Source organism: Chiloscyllium plagiosum, unplaced genomic scaffold, assembly GCF_037043375.1.
Source record: "Chiloscyllium plagiosum isolate Xiang-an unplaced genomic scaffold, Cpla_swu_hap1 HiC_scaffold_21, whole genome shotgun sequence".
Taxonomy (NCBI): domain Eukaryota; kingdom Metazoa; phylum Chordata; class Chondrichthyes; order Orectolobiformes; family Hemiscylliidae; genus Chiloscyllium; species Chiloscyllium plagiosum.
In genome coordinates, this window is record NW_028270159.1 from 24,211,758 (window position 1) to 24,232,948 (window position 21,191).

A 21,191-nucleotide genomic window follows, 5' to 3' on the forward strand; every position below is an offset into this window, starting at 1 on the left:
ATAAAGCTATTAACTGTCCTTTACTGGCATCACAAAGAATTCAAATACATCTGTGTCTTATTTTCTTTTCTGGCACAATCAGTTGAGCAAGCTAAGCAGGCATGACCAAATTTGGCAACTTCTGTGGACTTTGGCAAAGTAAAGCAGCAGTGTATTTAAGGAACAGTCTGAGGACAGTTACTTTGGCTCCTGTATACCATCATTAGTGGTTGAATGCTCTGTTTAAAACTAGTCATTTTGCAGAGAGAAATTGTTTGAATAAAGTGTAGATTTTCCTGGCGATATGTGTTTTTAGTTTACCTTTCATCTCTTTGTGCAGCTTGTTAAAACCATTATATTTGGAATGCTAACTGGAAGTGGCATTGATTCTTTAGTATATTTGTAGTGTTAGTTTTAAAATATCTTCAAATCAACAAGCTCAATAATTAGGTCTTATTTCTAATAACTTAAAAACTTAATTGGGTCACTTTTTAAATAGAAATAGAGCACAGAATTATACTTTTGAACAATAAGAAAATATTTACCTTTTGATACACAGGTCAGAAATATTGAAAATATTATTGGTCTGAAACAGAACTAGTATGTATAGTTCATGTTTGCTTCAGTAAATAAGTTTTTAGAAAAATAAACCCAGTAACCTTTGAAGAGAAATAGAAATATATAAATTAGTTTACTGATGTTCTTAACAATATTCCAAACTCTTGAGTATATGGATAGTTTTACTTCAAATTGATGAGGTATGGAATAGAAATGGAATTGCAGAATTTGGCTACTTTGTGAATGCAGGTGGGAAAGAAGTATTAAAAGGAACAGCATAAATGTTTAAGTCAAATTGCTTCTTGGATAATATTTCAGTAAGAAACTATTTGGGCAAATGTTGGCCAAATTTGTGCCAGTTGAAACTGTTACACACCAGTTTATAAGCAAAGCTCAGTAGTTGTCAGCAGAGGTAGTTCTTTGTATGTGTTTGATGTCTAGCTTAATGTGGTTGGCTGTACAAGATGTTGGTTATCGTGAGTGATAAATAATTGAGTTTGAGTAGGGAGAGAACCCTTATTATCCTCCACCTGTGCCTTAAGGAAAAAAAAACTTCTTTAATGATAGTAATCCTGTGAACCTAATTAGTGGTACAGTATAGCTGTAAATGTGTGCATTTTCTTGAATAAAATCCAACAAGTCTGTAGATCCAGTGTCACAACTGAAGTGTAAAGGCTGGTATTCACAGCAGATTAGTAAGCATTTGAAGACAAATATAAGTTAAATGTTTCAATGGAAGTAATTTGGTTTCTCTTCCAGATGCTATTCAACCTCTATATTTCCAGCATTTTTTTAGAATCCATCTTCTTCGTGATTGCAAATAGTAATACTATGATGCTAAACATATTTGTTTGGCCTCAGTGTGTTTTTTCTGCTTTATAAATAACTTGATGGCTGGTATTAAGAACTATATTTTCCTGAATTGACTTGAATGAAAACTTATGCCGTTATCACAGATAGTTAATTTCTGGAATTGTTCACCAATGATTGATCATATTGCAAATGCTTTAACTCATGTGGGAGTGGGTGGGAAGTTTAGATGGTGATGGTTACAAGAAGAACTGTAACCGAATTAACTCTGGCAAACTCAGGAGTCTGATACCTTCGCCATGCAAAACCTCATTACTCTAAGTCTGTATTGATCAGCAAGTTTAAGTTATGAAGATGACCTCGATGGTAGATGTGTTTACTGGGACAGATTTTTTTCCCATGTATTTCCAGATTACTATTGCACTAATGATGAGCAACATGCTCCAGCTTGGAAAATTACCTGAAGCTTACCAATTTTTAACTTTTTATTTCAAAAATATACTTTATTCATAAAAAGTCATCGATAAGTACATACCAAGGTTCTAAATCAGTAGAGCCTTTGCAGAGAAAGAAAGCAAACAAAATACTGAACTTTTGACACTTTTTTTGGGGGTTCTTTACAGTTGCAAAAAGCAAAGGCGTTTTCTACTAAGGAAACTATTTATCCACTTTCCAATGTTATGTGTGCCTTTCGCTGATGATTATTGCAAACAGTTTGGAGCAGGGTGGATTCTTAAGCCATGATTCTTACCAACTTCAATTTGGTTGTGTTGCCTGTCCCTGTGGAAAATAGTGTGTACAATCCATGTGGATCATATAAAAAATGTACCTGCTTGGATTCTTTTTGAACCAAAATTTTCTGTTACTTAAGGGCAAAATATACAGCAGTTTCAGCAAATGTTGTTCAATGTAAATATCCAAAAATAATGTGTCAGTTGCTTAGCTTCTCAAAATTGGTAATCTCGCCCTTGACCTCCTGACTTTTATTTTAGGAATTTCCAATTAATTGCTTGCTGAACTTGCCAGGGAAAGATTCTTCCTGTCATGAGAAGTGGAAGAATCTTTTCAACAACATATAATTAGGACTTCTATGTCCTTACCTTTGGGTCAAGAGGTATGGGTTCTATCCCCTTCTGCCCCACAGGTGCACATCACATATCTGAACAAATTGATTAAAAGTTCTTTAGCTGAAGATTAAGTATTAAAAATGGGTACAGGTCTCTTATAGAATAGTGATAGTCTTGCCTCAATCCACTCTTTCATTCCGTCTCTTTATTTCTTTCTGTCTCAATTTAGCGTTAAGTTCATAGTCTTAAATTCATCCTCGTCATTCCTTTCTCTGCTTATCTCTCAGCCTTTCAATCTTGTTGGCTATCCTCTATCTCAGCCTCTGCTCTGAACGACTGCTCATTCTTCATGGTTTTAACCTCCGACTGAACTTACCATGGCCTCTTTTTTGAGTTCACTGCCCTCTCCCCTTCCTTTCTCTCTCGCTCTTGCGCTCTCGCTCTCGCTCTCTCCCCTATCTATATTTACAGCTATGCCCTTTATCTTAGCTCTGCACTCAAATTATATTTACACGAGAAGGCAGATTAGTTAAAATAATAACATTCATAGATATTTTTAATCAGCCAATTCAGACATTTTATGATACATCTCTGGAACAGGTAGGACTTGAACACAAGCCTTCTGGCCCAGAGGCAGAGACATCACAGCTGCACCGCAAGAGCTCTTAAAAGCATTTGGATCATATTGGATCAAATGAAAAGTAATTACTTATTTGGCTATAAGTTTCAAAACCTCATTATATTGATTGTCCGATTTCCACTTTGGTGCAGTTCTGCTTCAATTTTGACTTCATTTCCAAATAGTAAATGCATCGGAATATTAGGTGTGGTTCAAATATTGTGTTCCAAGCTGCGAAATAAGCCTCAGTACATTTGCAGTAAATCAAACATGAGATTAACTTCAAATGCATCTGGTTTTGCAGTAATTTTAAGAAAATAAATGAAGGACACATTTGAAATTATTTGACTGGTTATCACTTAACATTGTATATTTAATTTACACAAATTACAGTTAATTTGGACAGATGGAAGCAGACTTTTTATTTTTTAATGATAACATTGAACCTTTCATGTTTGCTTTCATAATAACTTTGCTGTTGTATTTTGTGGCAATTTCCTTGAATGTTATTTTCATTTTACTCCAATAAACTCTGCCACCCTGGATCTGCTGCTGATGCTGGAGAGGAAGATGGAGAGCACAGTTACCTCAGAATGATCACTATCATTAACATTCACGGGTGGTTCACTTATCATTTCTGACTGCAGAGACATGGCAGCCTTTATGAAATGTCTGCAGGTGTAGCAAGATGATACATGTAACATTGTGCAACAATGGATTTATGCATTCAGTTACAAAAGAAAAGTCTAATGAAAAAAATACAGAAGGTAATTTTTATTCCTGCAGCATACAGTTGTCAGTAATGTCCTTAGAAGATAAGCAGATAAACACTTCTTTTGCCTATTTTAGCCTGGGCTCCTAAAATATTGTAACTGGGATTGCATCTTTTGGTGTTGGATTTACAAGCATGTGTCCACACTGTTCTTCAAGTACCAGGAAATATACATATCTAAAGAATCTGAAAACAATTGTCAAGAATCAAAAGAAAAATGAATGGGTGTGCAGGATTACTATTGACAGAATGCACACGTCGTGCTATCTTCCAGATAAGAGTCCACATCCACATCCAAAGCAACGCGAATAGTATATTTTTTACAGTCTTGACCACTTGAGTCTTTCTTTATTTTAATTTGTGGGCAATATAATCTAAGCATGTGAAGATAAATCACTATTTAAATGTTCAGTTAACCATCAAATGTGATATTTACTGAGAACTGTTACCAGTAAGGATTATCTCTTCTCCTGAGGTCAGTTGTAATCATCCACTGATGGAGATCCCTTCAACATTCTATCACTGAAACCTCAATTAGGTATTGAAATAGAATTCCATTCTGAAGGTGAAATCTGCCTATTTACATATGAACCCATAACCTAGGCTTGTGCTACTGTGCATGATTGTGTCTGTATCAGCCAAGCATATTTGTCTGTTTCAATGCGGAGTAGTAAAAGGTTCAAAGACGTATTCAAAGAAAAGCAGTAAGTTGTTTGGTGTCTTCATTAGCATCCTTTCCTCAACTATGACCAAAAAATAAATTATTTATTGTCATTACTCTATGCAAATTGTTTCTGTGCCAAGAAAATCCAGGACATGTACCCATTAGTTGCTGCACTTCAAAGTAATTGTGTCTGAGAGGTTTGATATTAGTTAAAGACAAATGCCTGTAAATATTTGTCATCCTCTGAATTTGAATTTGGGTTGAGGATGTTAGGATTTCAATGCACTGTAATTGTGTTCTTAGATATTATGCATTAAGAAACATACATTTGGAAGGCAGTACAACACAAATATTAATTCTACTGTGTTAGTAACCACATGGGCCTTCAATCAATCTGCAATAACTTATGTAATCATCTGTAATCAATTGCAACTCAACCTGTGATCATCTGTGCATGTATTATAAGTATTAATGCAAGTAACCTTGAATAATAGGATCATGACAAATATTCAGTGCAAGAGCCTTGATGCTGAAAATATTCCTGTCATCCAATGTTGCAAGTCATTTGGCAGGAAGTATTTGTAATTAGGGATGTTATAATCCATATAATGATGATGACAACCCATAAGTAATCTGATTAAGAGGTTCAGATGATCTCATAATCTCAGAACAATGCTTTTGTCAAGTGTTACTTATCTGAACCCTATGTTTGGATTAGTGCCTCATATTCACCTGCAGATATCAGGTATACGTAATGAAAAGGTTTATAACATAGCAACAATAAAGTAACATGTGTCAGCTGACTAAGAACAAATCTGCCTCATTGCAACAGCATTATTACTTCCAGAGATTACCTGTGTAAATCTGAAATATAATTTGAAGCAAAAGACATTGCACAAATTCTTAAGTTCATAAATTCATAAGAGTTAAGAGCAGAATTGGACCATTCAACCCATCAAGTCTGCTCTGCCAGTCAATCATGGCTTATATGCTCTTTATCCCCATTTTTCTGCCTTCTCTCCATATTCCTTCACCCATTACCAATTAAAAATCTGTCTAACTCCTCCTTAAATTTACTCACTGTTTGAGCATGCTTTGGGGTAGCAAATTCCACAGTAGTTTATCCTCAACTGTGTTTTACATTTGCTACCCCTAATCGAAAGACTATGACCTCTTGTCCTAACATGCCCCACAAGAGGGCGGATCGCTACATGTCTATTTTATCCACACCTTGTATCATTTGGAATACCTCAATTCGATCGCCTCTCATTGTTCTAAATTCCAGTGAGTATAGGCCTAACTGTTTAGTCTGTCGTCATATGACAAACCAGTCATCCCAGGGATCAATCTCGTGACCCTCCTCTGAACTGCCTTTAATGCCAATACACCTTTCCCCAAAAAAAGGGACCAAAACTCTGCACAATACTCCAAGTGCATTCTCACCAACACCTAGTTGGACGTCTGAACCACTACTTGCAGGTTGAATTAAGCATGATAGTGCATGAGTTTCATTTTGCATGCCAGGCTGATGTGTGCAGCATAATTTTTCTGATTGACTGAGGAAAACTAGGCTATTAGCTATATTCTAAAATTATGGACACTGAATCCACAAGTTTTATAATGGTGATTGTGAATTGTTCTGGAAGAGGCTACATAAAAACGCCCAATTATTAGTATGAAACTTGCATCGTCACAGTTGCGTGACTCATAAAATGGATTGTAAGACTTCACGTGCAATCTGAATATTTAGTTTACAGTGTTCTTGTGTTTTTTTGGATAGTATGTTTACTGCTTTTAACTGATACAATAGAAAGCTCAAACTTCGCTATTCAAATGACTTAGATTTGCCTGAGCATTCAGATTTGCAGTTTGTGTATAGGAGTTAGTGTAATGTGGTTAAAATAATTTATGGCTTCCACCTATTTTGTTTCCATCGTCTGTTTGAAGATTCCTTTTAGTCATTTGTACAGAAAGGTTTATAACATAGCAACAATATGCACTTACTGCATTTTTTACTTGGGCACTAATGTAGAGTGAAGTTTAAAAATAAATGTTTCCAAATGTCTGTGTAACTCTGGCAAGGAGAACTCTGATGGTGGTTTGGCTTGTAAACCTGCCTTCAATGAGCAGTCTGGGATCAGCTCCAGATCTTGATGTAAATGATGGCAGTGGTGCAGCATACATTCAGTGACAGAGTGTAATGTATGATTAGTTTGACAGTTCTCAGTCGGCTGCTCGGTGAGAAGGATTTGACCATGGTAAACTCGCCCAATAGATTGGCAAAATGAGAGGCTCTTTTATGCTTGGGCTCACCAAGCTGGTTGTGAATGTGCTGTTCACCGAGACTTCCTCCTGTTGGCTTAATCTAGTGATGGTATATTGTTCTGTTGGGAAGTTTGCAGCTCATTGATTACATTTCCATCTTGTGTGTTTGAGGATGCTTGAATTGAAAAACCCATTTGGAATTGGAGCAAGAATGAAGAATAGAAGGAAAAGGAAGTTTAAAAATCCAAATAAAGACTGTTGGCTGAAAGTAATTCACAGCTTATCATAAATGTCTCCCAATATTAATATGTCATACTAATTTTTAATATGTTCTCAGTTGGGATAAGGCTTACTAAGTGGGAAATGGACAATTTTCGTCCAGTTATTACATCGCTATTTTTGAAGTTTTCCATTTTCTTTTACATTATTTAAAAATAGCATGTCACACATAAGTGAGGATTCACAATACCTGCAAGCAGCAAGGAAATAGTTTACAGTTTCTTTTGAAGTTAAAACTGTACTTGAAAACTGCAAGGTGAAAAGAGAAAGATTTAAAAAAAAAAAGACCAGGGGCAATTTTTTTTAAAAAAAGAGTGGCTCGTGTGGGATTAATTTGCAGAGGAAGTGGTCAAAGACATTTGGATAGGTCCATGAATATGCAACGTATGGAGGGATATGGGCCAAGCACAAGCAGGTGGGAAGAGTTTAATTTGGAATTATGGTCAGCATGTACTGGTTGGAGTGAAGAGCCTGCTTCCAAGCTGTATGACTCTATGACTAGTCAGCTACATGAAGAGCAAGAAGACATTCAAAATGCTCATTGTGTTCAGTGGAATAATTGTATTGAAAATGGGTTATCAATATTCAACTTCCATCATTTGACTTTAACATTTGAGATTTTGATGGACAAAAGCTGACTTTTAAAAAGGCACTGTTGACCAGAAATAGATGCTGTGAAGACCTGATAAGTCCAGGTAACTTACATGGAATATTGAAAATATGCTACCTTTGAATTAAGATTTTAATCAATTGGCTGTGAGACTGAGGTATCAAGAAATTTGCATTCTTAATTTGCTCAGACTCGCATGATGACAGCACGTTTAGGGATGAAAGGTTGCCTCCAACTATCCAGCTTGGAATAAAACAATGACACAGATGCTAGAATCTGCAAAGCAACACAGGCGAAACAAAGATACGTGAGAATTCTTAGAGGCGTGGCATTCTCACCAGAACTCCATCAATAAACACATTGATTTAGATCCTATTTACCTTCCCTTGAAAAAAAAACCAGAAATGAGAAAAAAAACTGGAAAAGCTACAAATCTTCTCAAAAATTGCTAACACTAAATATATCACCGTACCTTTGTGCAAAAAACTGAGAAAGCAATGTGGACTGATAACTTGCTCTCTTCTCTGTAGTCAATTACAGAAACCCTGGCTGGTATAAAACCAATTGATAACATCAACATTCACTGAGAACTTAAGATCTGCAAACTTCACCATTACTAAAACACTGAAATAAAACAAAGAGTCGCAGATGCAGGAAAACTGAAATAAAAAGAGCACTCTAACACTTTGTTTTTGCAGAGTTGGACTCCAGATTTTACATTTTTTTGTCAATGAACCCAGTCTGTCTTATTGATGAAAGGTTTATGATTGGTTCTCCTTCATTTTTGATCTGGTGAATGAAGGTTAAGTAAATGTGAAAGTTTTATGCTAAAAAAAAAGGAAAATTTAAAAAAAAATTGTTGCAACTGATAAGGGAGTCTTGATCCCCTGCAATAAAGTCTGAAACCTATTTTGAATCTAGTTAATTTTAGTGGTTCAGAATGGATTTATTCCCACGTTAACGAGGATCTTGCATTAAGTTACAGCTTCTGGCTAAGTGAAAAAAATTGACGTTTTGTTCGTATAATCTGTTTAATTTCCATCGTATTTGATCCAAAGTAAACATTGCTAGAGGGATCTTTTGGGTGTGAAGTGGCTTGTGATGGGTGTGTGAAGGACAGAGAGGGTTGTTGACTATTAACTATTATTAGTCTTCTGAAACTGACCCGTGTTTAAGAATGTTGGGCATAGATAGATTTGATGGGAAGCTCTGACATTCAGATTCTGACAGCGGCAACACGGTAACTCCTCCCAAAATTGATAATTTTTGAAATTGACAATGATTTTCAATTTTGTAGTCCCTTTGATGATGTTTGAAACACCCTTAGAACAACAACTAAATTTTTTTTTAATCGGGTGTTTCAAATTATTTAATGACAGTATGATGGAATATAACTTGAACAACTACTGACACTAAAAAAAATCATCATTGTGTATTGTTACATGAATTACTTTTTAAGCTAAGTTTTAAAGAAATGTTTTCAAAATTATTTTCCTAAATATGTTAACTTCCCCTCCACCCCATAAGTACTGTGGATTTTGGCATCTAAGTTGACGTCTGAAACCTTGAAAAATTCCTCCAAAAACAGGTATTGACTTACACATTGAATGTAAAAGTGAATAGCTGGTGTGGGTGGTCACCTTTGTTGTTTGCACAAAGGTTCTGCTTTATGTGGTGTGTCTTAAACATTTGCTTGTCTTTGCAAGGCAACCTATATTGCCTTAGTTTTAAGGTTAGTTACAAGTGGATCATATTGGAACAGGTTGAAAATTTGAGGATAACAAATGATGAGTATAAGCAAGTGTGGGCATGTGCTACAGGACAGAGGGGTTTGCCCCATGCACTAAGTATATGCAAAAATCTGAATTTAGCAGCTTAAGAAATGGGTTATTTAAAAAACATTTTATTCAAGGGAATGTTGAAAGGTATCGCTGGGTCGGCTAACATATATTGTCCAATTCGAATTACCTTAGAGGAAGTGATGGTGAGTAGCTTTCCTGAACTGTTGTAGTCCTTGGGGTATAGATACAATGAAAGTGCTGTTAGTAAGGGAGTTCACAATTTTGACCCAGTGAAGGAATGGCAATATAGTCAAGGATTTTGTGTGTGTGTGTGTGTGTGTGTGTGTGTGTGTGTGTGTGTCTTGGAGGAAGCTTGCAGGTGATGGTGTTCCCATGCATCTGCTGCCCCCTGTCCTTGCCCCTGTGCTAGATATCACGGATTGTGAAGGTGTTATCGATAAAACTTTGACAAGTGCTACAATGCATCTTGTAGATGATATGCACGGCTGCCTGAGGATGTGGATTGTGAAGAGATTGAGTATTAAAGGTGGTGGATGGGATGGCAATCAATTGGAATGCTTTATCTTTGATGGTGTTAAGATTCTTCAGTGTTGGAGTTGAAGGCAAATGGAGAGCATTCCATCACACTTCTGACTGGTGCATTGTAGATGATAGACAGGCATGGAGCCAACAGGAAGTGAGTTACTTGCTGCAAAATTCCGAGCTTTGATTTGTTCTTGTAGTCTAGTTTCAGGATGTCTTTTGCTGCTTCAGTTCTGTTTCCAGTGAATAGTAGTCTTCAGGATATTTTATTAGTGCAGATTCAATTATGGTAATGGCATTGTTTGTCAAAGGGCAATACTTAGATTCTCTCTTACCGGAGATGGTACTCACGTGCTGTGATTGTTAATTGCTACTTATTAGCTCCAGCCTGGTTGTTTTCCAGATCTTGTTGCATATGTATACAGGCTTCTTCAATATCTCAGAAGTTGCAAGTTGTGCAGACTTCATTGACCATCCCTACTTCTGACATTGTGATGGAGTGAATATTATTGATTAAGCAGTTTAGAATGGTTCAGCCTTGGGCACTATCCTGAGGAGTTGGATAATTGACCGACAGCAACTGCAGCCATCATCTTTTGTCTACGAATGAATCCAACCAGTGAAGAGTTGTCTCCTGATTCCCATTGATTTCAGTTTGCAAGAGTTCCTTGAAGCCTTATTTAGTCAAATTGTACCTTGATGTCAAGGGTAGTCACAGTCACTTTGCCTCTCGAGGTTAGCTCCTTTTTTGTCATGTTTGGACAAAAGCTATAATGAGCTGACAAACTGAATGGCCATGGAGGAAACTAAACTAAGCATCTCAGTGAGAAGATAATTCGTACACAGGTGCTACAATGGCACTGTGGATGATCCCTTCGAAAACTTTGATGACTGACAGTTGATTGTGATGATAGCTAGCCAGGTTGCGGTTATCCTGCTTTTTGTGTATAAGATATGCCTAGCAATTTTCCAAATTAACTGGAAGATCCCAGTGTTGCAACCCTACTGAAATAGTTTAGCTAGCACTTTTGTATTATTGCTGGCATGTTGTCAGGCTTATAACTTTTGCAATATCTAGTGTCTTCAGCCATTTTCTTGATACCATGTGGAATTAATCCAATTGGTTAAAGACTGACAACTGGGATTCTCAGAAGAAAACCGAAATGGATCATCCACTCAACATACTTTAAACTTGTCTTTTGCACTTTTGTACTATCCTCCCCTATTTTTAAAGGTGGTAATATTTATGGAATCCCACCTCCCGATTGTGATTTAATTGTCTGCCACCACTCATGAAAAGATATGGCAGCTTACATCCGATCCATCAGTTGTGATATTGTTGAACCCTGTATTTTGCAAGCTGTTTCTTGCATGCCCTCCCGTACTGCAGGACTGATCTTCAGGCCAGATGGTGAGGATAAATATCAGGCCATGAGATTGCAGGCTGTGGTTATGGTTCACGTGATGGGTGCCCAGTTTTGAGTTGCAATATCTGTTCGAAGTCTGTCCCATTTAGCACAGTTACAGCACTACACAACATGATGTGGGGTATGCTCGATTTGAAGACAGGACTTTGTCTCCACAAGAACTGTGGAATGGTCATTTCTACTCAAACTGTCTTGGACAAATGCATCTGTGACAAGTAGATTGGTGAGGAAAATGCATCTGCAACAGGTAGATTAGTGAGGACAAGACAAGTAGTTTTTTTTTCTCTTGTTGATTCCTGTACCACCTGCTGCAGACCTAGCTTGGTTGCTGTAACCTTTAGGATTCAACGAGCTCAATCAATAGTGATACTACCTAGCCACTACCTGTGATGAAATTAAAAGATGACCTCACATTGCCACCCTCAGTGTATCCTCCCAAGTGCTGTTCAATGTGAAGTAATACCTATTTATCAGTCAAAGAGTCACGATAGATGGTATTCCCTAATATGTTTTCTTCTGTGTTTGACTGGATGCCATGATACTTTATGTTGTCTGGAGTTGATGTTGACATTTCCCAGGGCAACACCTTCCTGATTGTATATCACTGTGCCGCTACTTTTAGTGTGCTTCTGATGATACAGGGATTGTGATGGTGATTGGCGCATTGTGTGTAACATATGATTCTTTGAGTATAACTGCTGCTTGACTAATTTGTGGGGCAGTTCTTCCAATTTTGGTAGAAGCCCTCAGATCTTGGTGAGGAGGACTTTGCAGAGTGGATAAGGCTGTGATGAGTGCCATCTTTCCAGTATCTCAGTTGATGTTGTGTTTTTTGTGGAGACTTCATAGCTGTTTGATGCAACTAAGTGGTTTTCAAAGCAAGTTCAGACGATGATTCAAAGTAAACCACATTGCTGTCAGTGTGGAGTAACATTCGGTCAGAGTAGATAAGGATGACAAATTTCCTTCCCTAGAGTAGATCAGTGCACCAGATGGATTTTTACAATAATCAATGGTGGTTAAGTAGTCATCAATGGGATTACTTCTAACTCCAGATCTTTGCTGAATTCAATTTCACCATCAGAATAGGCTGTTTGGCCTGCAAAGTCGATGCCACCAAAATTATACCAAGGTCTGCATTATTCCACTTTCCCTGCACCTGATTCATAGCTTCAGTGTAGGCCGTAGCAGGTAAGGGTGTCAGTTTCCTTCTTGAGAGGACATTGGTGAACCAGCTTGGTTTTTCTGACAATTGGCAATGGACAAATTGAGATTTTTTAGATCAGATTAGATTACTTACAACGTGGAAACAGGCCCTTTGGCCCAACAAGTCCACACCGACCCACCGAAGCGCAACCCACCCATTCCCCTACATTTACCCCTTTTACCTAACACTACCGGCAATTTAGCATGGCCAATACACCTGACCTGCACATCTTTGGACTGTGGGAGGAAACCGGAGCACCCGGAGGAAACCCACGCGGACACGGGGAGAATGTGCAAACTCCACACAGTCAGTCGCCTGAGTCAGGAATTGAACCGGGGTCTCTGGCGCTGTGAGGCAGCAGTGCTAACCACTGTGCCACCGTGCCGCCCAAAATTTCTTTAAAATTGAATTCAAATTCCACCATCTGCTATGGCAGGATTTGAACCCAAGTGCCCAGGATATTACCTGGGTCTCTGGATTAATCGCGCTATTGCCTCCTCTTATCTAACCTCTGCAGTCCTGCCACATCCATTTGTGAATGGTGTTGGACAATTAAACAATTCACTGGAGAAGGAGGCTCCATAAATATCCCCCTCTCCATGAGCCAAACACCTCGGTGCAAGAGATGAGCAATTGTAGCAATCTTCAGCCAGAAGTGCCAAATGGATGATTCATCCTGGCCTCTTCCAGTGGTTCCCAGTATCACAGATACCAGTCTTCAGCCAATTTGATTCAATCCACATGATATCAACAACGGTTGGAGACAGTGGATCCTGCAAAGGCTGAGCCCTGACAACATTGTGGCAATAGTACTGAAGACTTGTGCTCCCGATCTTGCAGCTCACTAGCTAAGCTGTCCCGGTACAGTAATAATACTGGCATCTAGCCAACAATGTGGTAAATTGCCCAGGTATATTCTGTATATATAAAGCTAGACAATTCCAACCCAACGAGTTACTGTCTCCATCGGTCTATTCTTGATTATCAGTAAGTGATGGAAGATGAGATCAAAAGTGCTATCAAACAGCACCTGCTTAGCAATAACCTGCTCAGCAAAGCCCAGTTTGGGTTCCACGAGGGCCACTCTGTTATTGATCTTGTCACAGTCTTGTTTAAACATGAGGTGAATTTCAGAGGTGAGGTGTAAGTGACAGCCTTTGATATCAAAGCCTTATTTGACTGAGTATGGCATGAAGGAGCCCTAGCAAAACTGGGTATCAGTGGGCAAACTCGCTGCTATTGGAGCCATACCTGGCACGAAGGAAGATGATCATTGTTATTGGAGATCAGTTATCTCAGCTCCAGGACATCTCTGCAGGAGTTCCTCAGGATAGTGTCCTAGGCCAAACCACTCCAGACACTTCATCAATTACTTTCATTCCATCATAAGACCAGAAGGAGGAATGTTGTTCATGATTGCACAATATTCAGCACAATTCAAGATTCTTCCAATACCGAAGCAGTCCATGTTCAAATGTAACAAGATCTGGACAACATCCAGGCTTGGACTGACCAGTGGCAAGTAACATTCATACCACATAAATGCCAGACTGTGACCATCACCAATAAGAGACAATCTAACCAACATCCCTTGACATTCAATGGTGTTATCGTAACTGAATGCCACCGCCTGTGAACATCTTTTGAGTTACCATGGACCAAAAAATCACTGCATAAACTCAATGGCGACAAGAGCAGGTCGGATGCTAGGAATACTGCAGCGAGTAAGGCATGGCCTGGCTTTCCCAAAGCCTGTCCATCAACTATAGGCACAAGTCAGAAGTGTGATGGAATACTCCTGACTTGAGTGGATGGGTGCAGCTCCAACAGCATTCAAGAAACTTGACACCATGCAGGACAAAGCAGCATGCTTGATTGGCACCACATCCACAAGCATCCACCCCCCCCCCCCCCCCTCCACTGAAGATCAGTAGCAACAGTGTGTACTATCTACAAGATCCACTCAGAAATTCACCCAAGATCCTTGACAGCAACTTCCATACCCACAACGTTTCCATCTAGAAGAATAAGGGAATCAGATACATGGGCACATCACCACCTGCAAGTTTTCCTCCAAGCCACTTACCATCTGACTTGGAAATACATTTCCATTCCTTCAGTGTCACTGGGTAAAAATCCTGAAATTCTCTCCCTCGTGGCATTGTGGGTCAACCGACAGCACATGAACTGCAGCAGTTCACTACCACCTTCTCAAGGGCAACTAGGGTACAGGCAATAAGTGCTGGCCAGCTAGTGATGTCCATATTCCACAAATGAATAAAGAAAGCCAAGCTGCAATCTTAAATGGATGTCAAGAACAGCTGGTCTGACAAATTCCCAGTCTTGTTCACTCTTTGTTCTGTTTTAAATTCTGGAGTGGGTGGATGCAGTTTCATTAGTATCAAGGCATGCAGCTGACAATTGCATGATTGTTACACCACAAATGATTGCAGTTTCAGCTATCCAAGATCCAAAGCAGCTTTTTTGGCTACAATTTAAAATAGAATTTTATAATTTAATCATTCACTAGTGACTTGCTGACTTAGTATTATTCAAATGACTTGAGGCAACTTTTGACTCTTGATACCTGCTATACTTGACTACTCATCTGCTATTCAATGTAGAACTAAAATTCAAATGAGATCTGTATTTCTGACAGTTTTACAGTTGGTATCTGTCTGATCCTTCCTCCAGACCCATCTGCATCCTCCCAAACAAGACTTTACCCCCACTATCAGACTTCAAGCTTTTGTATCTACTGACCTATTATCTAGAAATCTTCCATCCATAGTCTCCAAACTGATAGTCCTTCAAAGTTGAGCGACACATATCTTCCATCTTTGCAAAATCCATAAACTGATCAATCAATTGGATCAGCCTGTTCCTGCTCGACTGAACTTATTTCTTTCTATCTCGACTCACTTTCCCTTTTTGACTTGTCTGATCCTACCTATGTCCATGGCTTTTCGAATGCCTATGTCACTTCAAACACCTCCATATTCCGATTCCTAAGTACCTCCTTTTCAATATGGATGTCCACTTCCTCTAAGCCATCACTTTCCACAAGAATGATAAGTGCTTTTTCAATTTCTTTCCCAGAAAAACTGCAACACAAGGGACTTGGGGGTACTTGTACATGATACACAGAAAGCTAACATACAGGTATGACAGGTAATCAGGAAGGCTAATGGAATTTTGACTCTTACTTTAAGGAGTATAAGATTAAGAAAGTCTTTCTTCAACTGCACAAGGTGCTGATGAAGCCATTTTTGGAGTACTGTGAATAGTTTTGGACCTCTTATTCTTCATTGGAAGCAGTTCAGGGAAGGCTCACTAGGATGATCCCTGGTATAGATGGATTATTTAATGAGCAACTGTTAAACAGGTTGGTACTCTACTCATTGGAATTTAAAAGAATGAAGCATGTAGGATTCTTAAGTGGCTTAATGGGGTAAATGCTGAGAGGATGTTTCTACCATTGGGAGAGTCCAGGACCAAAGAATATAGTCTCAGAATAAAGGGGTGCCAATTTAAGACTGAAATGAGGATGAATCTTTGCTCAGTGTTTTTGGAGATCTTTGCCACAGAGACTGTGGGAGCAGATCATTGGAGACATTTAAGGCTGAGATAGATTCTTGATCAGTAGGGGTGTTAAGGGTTTTGAGGAAAGAGCAGGAAAATGGACCTGAAAAGGGTTGGATTAACCATAGAATCCCTACAGTGTGGAAGAGGGCTATTCAGCCCATCGAGTCCACACCAACCCCTTTGAAGACCATCCCACTCAGACCCATTCCCCCCACCCTATCCCTGTAACCCTGCATTCTCATAGCTAACCCACATAGTCTGCACAGCCTGGGACACTATAGACAATTTAGCATGGCCAGTCCACCTAATCTGCACATATTTGGACTATGGGATGAAACCAGAGCACCCAGATGAAATCCACACAGACATGGGAAGAATGTGCAAATTCCACACAAGTGGTTGCCCAAGGGTGGAATCGAACCTGGATCCCTGTGAAGCAGCAGTGCTAGCCACTGAGCCACCCCTAATTATACTATTAAATGGTGGACCTGGTTTGAGGGGCCTCATGGCCTATTCTTGTTCCAATTCTTGTGTCTTATAGGAGGCCCAACCAATCTCTTATTCACTAGTCTCTCTCCTCTGCCTGGCTAAATTTGTTGTCACATTGAACAACAACACCTTCAACAGCACTCATTTCCTCTAAATAATGGATATTGCTTTGGGTACTCACATGGATCCTAGATATGCTTGCCTTTTTATCGGATATCTGGATGTTTGCTTATTCCTCGTACACAGGGTCCTCCTTGACGATGTTTTCTGGTAAATCAAAAACCATCAGTATCACTTCCTGCCCTCCCTGAAGTCGAAATGTTATTTACTGTATTTCAAATTTCCACTCTTCTCTCCCCTTCACCTGGTTTCTCTTTGACTCTTACCTTTTCTTTCTTGTCTTCTGTATCCAGACCAAGGTACAGGCTATCAACTTAATATTCATGACAAGCCCATAGACTTGCACAATTACCTACTTCCTGTAGGGACCCTGCACTCTTAGTTTTTTTTTAACTTTAGAAAATACAGTTGTCCATATTAGTACTTTTGCAATGTTTACTGAAATTCTTAACTGATCAGGAGAGGGGCAGCATGGTGGTTCAGTGGTTAGCAGTACTGCCTCACCGCGCCAGAGACCTGGGTTTGATTCCACCCTCTGGCAACTGTCTTTTGGAGCTTGTGCATTCGTCCCCTGTCTCTGTGGTTTCCTCTGGGTGCTCTGGTTTCCTCCCACAGTCCAAAGTTGTGCAGGTTAGGTGGATTGGATCCAAGATATGCTTGCCTTCTTATCGGATATTTGGATGTTTGCTTATTCCTCGTACACAGGGTCCTCCTTGACGATGTTTTCTGGTAAATCAAAAACCATCAGTATCACTTCCTGCCCTCCCTGAAGTCGAAATGTCATTTACTGTATTAATTGCCCCATATTGTCCAGGAAGGTGCTGACTATTTGGATTAGCCATGGGAAACTCAGGGCTGCAGGGTTGGGGTTGGGTGGTTCTGTGTGTGATCCTCTTCAGAGGGTCAGTGTGTACTCTCAAGGGGAGGTTATGCCTGACAAATCTGCTAGCATTCTTTTGAAGAAATAATGAGCAGGTTAGACCAAGGAGAGCCATTGGATGTTATCTGCTTGGACTTCAAGAAGACCTTTGACAAGGTGCTGCACAGGAGGCTACTGAGTAAGGTAAGGGCCCATGATGTCAGAGGCAAGGTGCTGGCATGGATAGATGCTTGGCTGTCTAGCAGAAAGCAGAGAGTGGGGAGAAAAGAGTCCTTCTCAGGATGGCTGCTGGTGACAACTAGTGTTCTGCAAGACTCAGTGTTGGATCCACAACTTTTCACTTTATACATTAAAGATCTAGATGAAGGAACGGAGAGCATTCTGGCTACGTTTGCAGATGACAAAAAGATAGGTCGAAGGACAGGTAGCATTGAGGAGGCAGGGAAGCTGCAGAAGCATTTGGGTAAGGAGAGTTGTCAAAAAAGTGGCAGATGGAGAACAACGTGGGAAAGTGTGAGGTAATGCACTTAGGAAGAATAGAGGCATGGACTATTTTCTAAATGGGGAGAAAATTCAGAAATCTGAAGTGCAAAGAGACTTGGGAGTTCTAGTCCAGGATTCTGTCAAGGTGAACTTGCAGATTGAGTCAGTAGTTAAGAAGACAAATGCAATGATGGCATTTATTTTGCAAGGACTTGAATATAAAAGCAGAGATATTCTTCTGAGGCTCTATCGGGCTCTGGTCTGATCACATTTGAAGTATTGTGCACAGTTTTGGATCTTATATCTCAGGAAAGATGTACTGGCTCTGGAGTGTGTTCAGAGGAGGTTCATGAGAATGGTCCTAGGAATGAAAAGCTGAACATATGAGGGTTGTTTGAGCACTCTGGGCTTATACTTCATGGAGTTTAGAAGAATGAGGGAGATCTATTTGAAACATACAGAAAAGTAAATCTCCTGGGCAGAGTGGATTTTGGGAAGATAATTCCATTGGTAGGAGAATCTAGGACTTGAGGGCATAGCCTTAGAGTAAAGGGAATACCTTTTAGAATGGAGATAAAGAGAAACCTCTTCAGCTAAAGAGTGGTGAATCTATGGAATTCATTGCCACAGAGACTGTGGAGGCCAGATCATTGTGTATTTTTCAGACTGAGATGGATAGGTTCTTGAGTATCATGGGTTACGAGGAGAAAGCAGGAGAATGGGGTTGAGAAACTTATCAGCCATGATTGAATGGCAGAGTAGACCTGCTGAATGGCCTAATTTCTGTTCCTATGCCTTATGGACCTGATGGCCTGCTTCCACACTGTAGGGATTCTGTGTTTTCTTTGATATTTTTCAAGTGGAGTTGTGGATCTTGGAATTCGTGGATATTCGGTCATTGAGCCTTTGGGTCGTATGGGCATTGAGTGATGTAGGGACCGTGTGGAAGGTGGAGTCAATGTAGAATATTAGCCCTGATCTTAGTTCATACCAAAGCAGGCTTGAGGGGTCAATTGACCATCTTCTCCTGTTTCCTGAAGAAGGGCTTCTCCTACTCCTTGGATGCTGCCTGGCCTGCTGTGTTTTTCCAGCACCACATTTTTCAACTCTGGTACTCCAGCATCTGCAGTCCTCCTCCTGTTCCTTGTCTTATTTCTATATCCATTACAGCAATAGTGGCCAAACATTTGGTTTATGATCTTGATTTTGATCATTAGATCCGTTAGCTAGACTTTTAAATGCAAAAAGTATTGGTAGCACCTGCAAGGTATGAATATATGTACAAGGTCTCTAACACTCAGCTCTTACATGGCATACATCATATTTCTGAACAGGTGGTGAACAATATTTTTTAGAGACCTTTTCTTGGGCTCTGTGTCCTGGAACCTGAAATTTTACACTTAATATGATTGAATTCTAATTGTAGCCAGGGGCTGTTGGATCTCACTGACAGTACGTGCATCATCAGAGTGCTGAAGAAGCTGTGCTGGTTTCAAATTTCCTCTCATCTGTCACTGCTCGAATGAGATCCAGCTCAGCATCTCTTAGTGAAATATTTAAAAAATTACTACCTTAAACGTGTTGGTCACATACCACCTTTTGTGCCTTCATAACTCAACCAGTACATGCTGTTGGTACTGTTACTGAAAACTTTCTCTGAACTCTAGATTTATGAGAATTGTTCCGGAGATGGGGAACTTCAGCTAGACGGGTTGGTGATGTTACAATTGATTTCCTTGCAGAAGAAAGCATTGAGAGGGGGATTGGTAATGCTTTAAATCATGAGAATCTGGACAGAGTACGTGGGAGAAGCAGTTCCCATTGGTATAAGGATTGAGGAGAGGACATAGATTTAAGGTAATTAGGAAAGAAAAGCATTAGATGCATGGCAAGAAGCTCATTTGATTCCATGAGTGGTTAAGATCTGAAATGGACTGTCTAAAATTGTGGCGGAGGCATATTCAGGAAAAGGAAGAATATGCTCGCCTATGAGGAAAGTGATACGAGGCCAATTGCACAATCGGAGAGCGGACATGCACACGACGGGCCAAATGGTGACCTCTTATATTGTGACCGTTCTTTGATTCTGTAATAAGTATATTCTCTATAAAAAAACAAATATTGGTAACTGTTCCGATCTATTGTTTTAATCCAGATGTAGCTGTTTAAGTACAATCAATGTAATGTAGAAATTAATAAACTTAAAGTTCCACATTTTGTTCAGCTGACTTAGAGTTGATTTATTATTCCTCTCTTATTGCAGTAATGCACCACAGAGTGGATTTTCTCTTATTCAAGTTGACAGTATGAATGTCACCATGAAGGAGATTCTGCAGAAGGCTTTAAAAAGAAGAAAAGGTTCACAAAAGGCTGCAGGTAAAAATGAGAAACCATGAATTTTAAGGTCGTTAATTTGAGTTGTGATCCATGTGGTGATTTAGTGTACGTTGATGTAATGCAACTAGTGACGTTCATGTATGTGCTTTTACAAATTTTAGTACACTTGGGTTCTTTAAACTTTAAACTTAAAACTACCATTCCTGTTTTTAACGTTTTGTTTACTCAGAGGATCAGAGAATCTTCTGTTCACCGAGCTGTCCAGATTTATACATCTTCACCTAATATACCAGTGCTGAAAATCTGTGATCCAGTTATCAGAAATATCAATTCAAATCTACAAAGCAAAATCACAAAACCTAAAGTAGTTCTCGCCAAATAGTGCTGATGCAATTTTGCATAAAGGTTTATAAAAAGGCGTTGCCTGTTTTCATCATAATTTCTCCTTCCCTTACTTGCAATCGAAGATTACTTCAATTTCATTGCATTCCATTTCTCCTATTTTTACACTTTTAGGTTTTCTGTCACCCACTGTTTTCTTTGCTGTTGTTTTTTCTTTTCAAATTGGGAGCAACTTTTATGAAGGGATTGTCATGTGATTTACTAAAACCAAAAACTACTTATTCAGTTGGTGAAAGCCTGAAGGTTAACATCTGTGTCAAACAGGTTGGCAAAGGACTGATTCTAGTCATTGCTGACCCTTGAAGGGAAAGTGT

The 21,191-nt window shown here is 39.3% G+C and overlaps 1 protein-coding gene across 5 annotated transcripts in view; it reads left to right on the plus strand.

The window, feature by feature from the left end:
• The window catches only part of mapkap1 (MAPK associated protein 1), a 331,754-nt gene that overhangs the window by 155,627 nt on the left and 154,936 nt on the right, over positions 1–21,191 (plus strand). For all 5 annotated transcript variants that reach the window (XM_087998418.1, XM_087998417.1, XM_087998416.1 and 2 more), the window contains one exon: positions 20,402–20,514. In XM_087998418.1, coding sequence (XP_087854544.1) covers positions 20,402–20,514 — 113 coding nt within the window. The remainder of the gene's footprint in view (positions 1–20,401; positions 20,515–21,191) is intronic.